Genomic DNA, 4,788 nt, shown 5'->3' with positions numbered 1-4,788 from the left:
CCTGCCAAGCCTTCTGCCATTCGCGCCGGATATGCTCGACGGTTTTTTGAAGGGCCTCATAGTCCCCCTTCAGCCGCGCGAGCTCCTCGGCAACGTAGCGGGCTTTCTCGGCAGCAGTCTGGAACTCCTCGAGATCAAGGTGAGCCTTCTCGACAACGGCCTAGAATTTGTCCTCCGCTCGCCGCGCGTCCTCCTGCGCCGCCTACTCACGCCTGCGCAGGTCGGTGATGACCTGGTGAGCGGCAGCAACCTGCGATGTCAGCTCCCCTGTCCGCTGTCTGTCTGCGGAGAAGCGTTCCCAGAGCCCCCGCTCGAGTCGGAGGAAATCGGACTTCCCCCAGCTGCATTCCTGGAGGGCCTACAAAACAAATTATGCTTATCAAAGGAGAGGTGAGAGGAAAACAACCACCGGGGAGAACACCGTACCTAGCCACCGGGGAGGACGATACCGTCCAACTCCCCCATCGTGGAGGACAGGGCAGCGCGGACATTTGCAAGCCCGCCCTGCACCGCCTGCCACTTACCCCACTCCCCGGCGTCGTCAAGCATGAAGAGGGGTCTCTGTGGATCCTCACGGGACATCCAGCGCAGCGTAGGCCCAGCCCACGCTTTGGGAACGGCATTAACCGGGACAAGGGTGGAGGCCGCTCCGGTCGACCCCGGCGCCGCCGTCCCCGCCGCCGGGGTAGGTGCCACCGCCCCTCATGCTGCCGGCCTCGCCGACGGCCCCGGCACATGCGCCGCCGTCTCTGTCGAAGTCGCCGCGGCCACCGTCGACGCCGACGCGCATCCCGCTCCATCCGCCACCGCCATCGTCTCCGTCACGGCTGTTGGAGCGGGCATTCCCGTTCCCACCGCTGCCGCGGCCTTCGTCGCGGCCGCCGAAGCAGGCGTCCCCACCTCCGTCGTGGCCGCCGGGGCAGGCACCCCCGCCTTTGCCGCCGTCGCCGCCTTCGTCGCGGCTGCTGGGGCACGTACCCCCGCCTCCACCGCCGCTGCTATCCCCGTCATGGACGCGGGGGTGGACTTTCCCTCCTCCGTCACCACCTCCATCTCCATCGCAGTCACTGGGGCAACTGCCCCCATCTCCGCTATCGCCGTCGGAGCCGCAGGCTCCTCCTCCGCCTTGTCATCGAGGTCTATCACCTCGCCAGGCAGAGGGACCCCAGCGGCAACACCTTGTTTTGCAGGGGCAGCCGCGGAGGCAGAAGGCGGAGCAGGGGTCGGACCCTGCTCGTGCTCAGCTGCGACGCCCTCCCTCTGGTTGCCGCCGTAGAGGCCGCCTCTGCGGTGGGTTCCGCAGTCTCCCCGGCGACACCGCCGCTCACCCCCGGCGGGGTCGCGGCTCGCCTCGCGGAGCCGGACGACACCCGTAGCGCCTTCTTCGGCGCCAGCGGCGGGACGAAGTCCCGAGGGGCGGCACTATGAAACAACAAACAACATCATCAAATACAGCTCGATGGCGGGGAAGGAATAAGATGCGCGAGGAATTTCCACTTAGACTCCCTCAGCACGAGGACGGCGGGCGCGTTTCGCCTCCGAGCTCGACGCCGACCCCGGGGCTTTTGGCAGCGGCCGCTTGCTGCTACTCCTCTGCTCATGGGACACAGGAAGAGGGTCAGGGGTCGGCTCTGTTGACTCCCGAGGTGCGCCCCACGCCGACCCCTAGGGCGCGGCCCTAGAGCCTTGTGGGGGCGGGTCCTGGGCGGGCGGTCCGCTCAGCTTGTCCGCTGCGGCCGGTTTGGGGTGCTACTCTCGGATGACGAGCGCGTCCGGCTGGGTGGTCAGAATGAACTCCTCCTCCTCCTCCTCCTCCTCGTCTTTCTTGTCTTCCTCCTCATCATCGTCGTTGTCGTTGTCCGACACGAAATTGCCCCACCGCCGCTGTTGGAACTCCTTGGTGGCCTTCTTTTTCTTCCTCTCCGTCTCTTTGTCGTTGTGCCTCTTCTGCTTCTCGGCGAGGAGGCGGTTCTGCTACCGCCGTTCAGCATCCTCTGGCACCGGCGGGTGTGAGCCACGACCCTGGACATGTGGCCTGGCAGACACGAAAACTCCGCGTCGGATCGATGAGCCAAGAAACGTAGGAAAAAAGAATGAGAGCGCAAAGTCCTCACCAGCTCGATGAAATTCTCGTCCGGGTGCATTGGAGGATGACCAGGCACCGGGTAATCGGCGTCCTTATCGTCCAGCACCTCCCGAACTTGCTGCCAGATCTCGCTGTCGGCAAGCGCGCCCGTCGCAAGGATGGTGCCTTTGGTCGGCGCGCCGGGAACCATATCGGCGAGCGAGCGAACCCGGAGCATCAGCGGCGCCACCCTCCGAGCGTGGTACGCCCCGATAACTCCGACCCCAGTCAGACCTTTTCCCTTCAGGTACTCGATGGCCTGAAGCAAATCAGTGATCTGCTTCTTCTCCTTCTCTACCGGGCCATACAACCACAGCTCCGGTGCCGCTTCGATGACGCGGCCGGTGAACACCGGCAAGGGGGAGTTAGAGTAGTTCTTCACATAGAACCACTGCTAATGCCACCCCTTGTGGGATGTCGTGGTCTTCATCGCCATATATTCCTTGGTGCGGTTCTGGTGAAGATGGATAGCGGCGCACCCAATCAGCACCGGGGTCGTCCGCTGCTGGCTCCCCTTCCTCTCGGTCCTCTAGTACAAGCTGACCACGAAGAAGTACTTCCAGAGCGAGAAGTTGGGCTCAATGCCCAGGAACCCCTTGCAAAGCACGACAAACGCCGTGATGTGTTGGATCCTGTTGGGATTAAGGTACTGCAGCTCAAGCCCGTAGTAGTGCAGCAGTCCAGGGAAGAAGCAGCTCGGCGGGGTCGCGAACCCCCTCTTGTGGAAGTGGGCGAATGAAACGACGTAGCCGGCAGGCGGACTCGGCACCTCTTCACTCTCGGGTAACCGCCATTCACCCCTCTCGGTCCTCTCGCAGAGGAGGCCTTTCCTCATGAGGCTGTCGGTGCGCGAGGTACCGAAGCTTGAGCACGTCCAGGACTCCATCGCGAAGGGGAGAAGGCACCGACGGCAGAGGGTGAGGAAAGCAGCAGCGCTAGGCGGAGGAAGGCGAACGGCGCGCAAGAAGGCAAAGGGTGCGCGAGAAGGCGAAAAGATTTTGGAGCAGTTGCGGGCGGAACCGGCGAGTCAGACCCCCCCGTCTTATAGGTGAGCGCGTCGGAAGCGAAAGGGACGGTCTTGTCGCAGTTAATGCAGCGCCCAGTACGCCCCATCATGCTCGCTTTTCTCGGAATCCGTGCGCACGATCTGCTGCAGGAAGAAATCTCCGCCTCCCTCGCTTCGTGGGCCGGCGCCTTCCACCACTTCGCCTCCCAGAAAACGCACGCGCACAACCTCCTCCACAACCGGCCCAAGGCCCACCAATAGCTAAAAAAGGAATACGGGACTGAAAACGCCCCTACGGCCCATTACGGTCCAGGGGTTCAAAGGTTGGCCCACTAAGGGTTCAACAACCGCCCCAGGCTAACCCCAAGCGAGGGGTGAGAAGGGACGGGTCCGCTAGCGGCCATCACCCGGGCGCACGATAGCCTAGGGCGTCCCGACCTCATGTTCGAGTCCGGACTGGAATCAAAGTTCATGGTTTTTCCCCGAAGAAAGGCAACGAGCCCTCGAATCCGATCGAACGGACTCGGGAACTATATGATTTGGCTGGCCAGAATCTAGGGTACGCCACCAGCTTGGCACGAGCCGGACCCCCCGGAATGGGGACCGGGATCCCACTCGAATCGACCCGTTTGAAGCTCAATGAGCACCACGGTTTGTCCAGCGAGGATAGCGTGGCACGGCTCACCCCCTCCGTCTCAGCGAACGGACGCTTGAGGGGCAACGTTCAAAAGCCGATCTAGCCTCCCGACCGGTCTCCTGCAACGCGCGGGGGCTCGGGGGCTAGCATCGCAACCAATGACCACACGAATGGTCGTGACTTGAGGTCTCCAGGCGGGAAGCGCCCTATGGAACAATAAGAAATCCTCCCGTATCAAGTCATCCACAGGACACCTCGCCTGATCAATCTCCCCGGTCAAGCCGAGCAAACAACACTCCCTATCCTGTATTAACTGCAGCTCGCATGACGAGTTGAGATCCCCGACGAACAACGAAAGCAGCCTCTGGAGGAGCATCCTCGCTCCACCACAGGCTCGGGGGCTACTGTTGGGGGGAAATATTAACGACCTCCTAATGCCCCTTAAAACAACAATCATGAAGGCCCAGGCCCACCTGTGATGATGACAATTGCCGCCAGCCTAGTATGGGCAGGGAACATCCCGCTCCGTCTCGCCCGACCTAGGACCCTGGGGTCAAACACTCCCGACCCCTCAATGGCAAAACTCCGCCTCGACCAACCCACGGTCCTAGGGTCGGATGCGCCCGACCTCTCGCGGCAAGGTTCCGCCTCGCCCGACCCCGGGCGTAGGGGGTCGGACTCATCCGAGCCCACAAGACAAGGGTCCGCCTTGGGCGCAGACCGGTAGATGAGTGTGTCGATCTCGTGAGCCTCTGACTAATCTTGCCATAAATGTGCCGCGGCTCTCGCACGCAGAAAGGTGCCCGCGCCCCTCGACGTGACCACCACAAGTACCCGGGCAGAATATTGTAGCCACGACCACACAGGCTACAGTGGCCGCGGCTCCCCCTGATTCGCCATAGGGCACTCATGGCATGCGCCGCCCAGCACAGGAGGGAGCTCCGCCCGTTCTCGCACCCCGTGTACCTGGCGATAGGGACGCGACATCCGTGTCCCGCGGACCATAAGCAGGACAACAGG

At 62.8% G+C, this 4,788-nt stretch overlaps 1 protein-coding gene across 1 annotated transcript; it reads right to left on the bottom strand.

Moving 5' to 3' along the window:
• Window positions 1-702: 702 nt before the first annotated feature.
• On the bottom strand, window positions 703-2,276 carry LOC101784460 (skin secretory protein xP2-like). Its single transcript, XM_004986373.1, has 2 exons — window positions 2,115-2,276; window positions 703-1,422 (listed from the first exon to the last, which is right to left on the bottom strand). Exons 1-2 carry the CDS (start codon window positions 2,274-2,276, stop codon window positions 703-705), a joined length of 882 nt encoding a protein of 293 aa, XP_004986430.1.
• Window positions 2,277-4,788: the final 2,512 nt, after the last annotated feature.

Source organism: Setaria italica, chromosome IX, assembly GCF_000263155.2.
Source record: "Setaria italica strain Yugu1 chromosome IX, Setaria_italica_v2.0, whole genome shotgun sequence".
Lineage (NCBI taxonomy): Eukaryota > Viridiplantae > Streptophyta > Magnoliopsida > Poales > Poaceae > Setaria > Setaria italica.
This window is presented reverse-complemented; position numbering and strand designations above follow the sequence as displayed.

Excerpts from the sequence above, each read along its gene's own strand:
- LOC101784460 (XM_004986373.1), bottom strand. The coding sequence starts at position 2,276 with ATGGTTCCCGGCGCGCCGACCAAAGGCACCATCCTTGCGACGGGCGCG. Across the intron at positions 1,423-2,114 it reads ACGAGAATTTCATCGAGCTG|TGCCGCCCCTCGGGACTTCG; the intron begins GTGAGGACTTTG and ends GTTGTTTCATAG.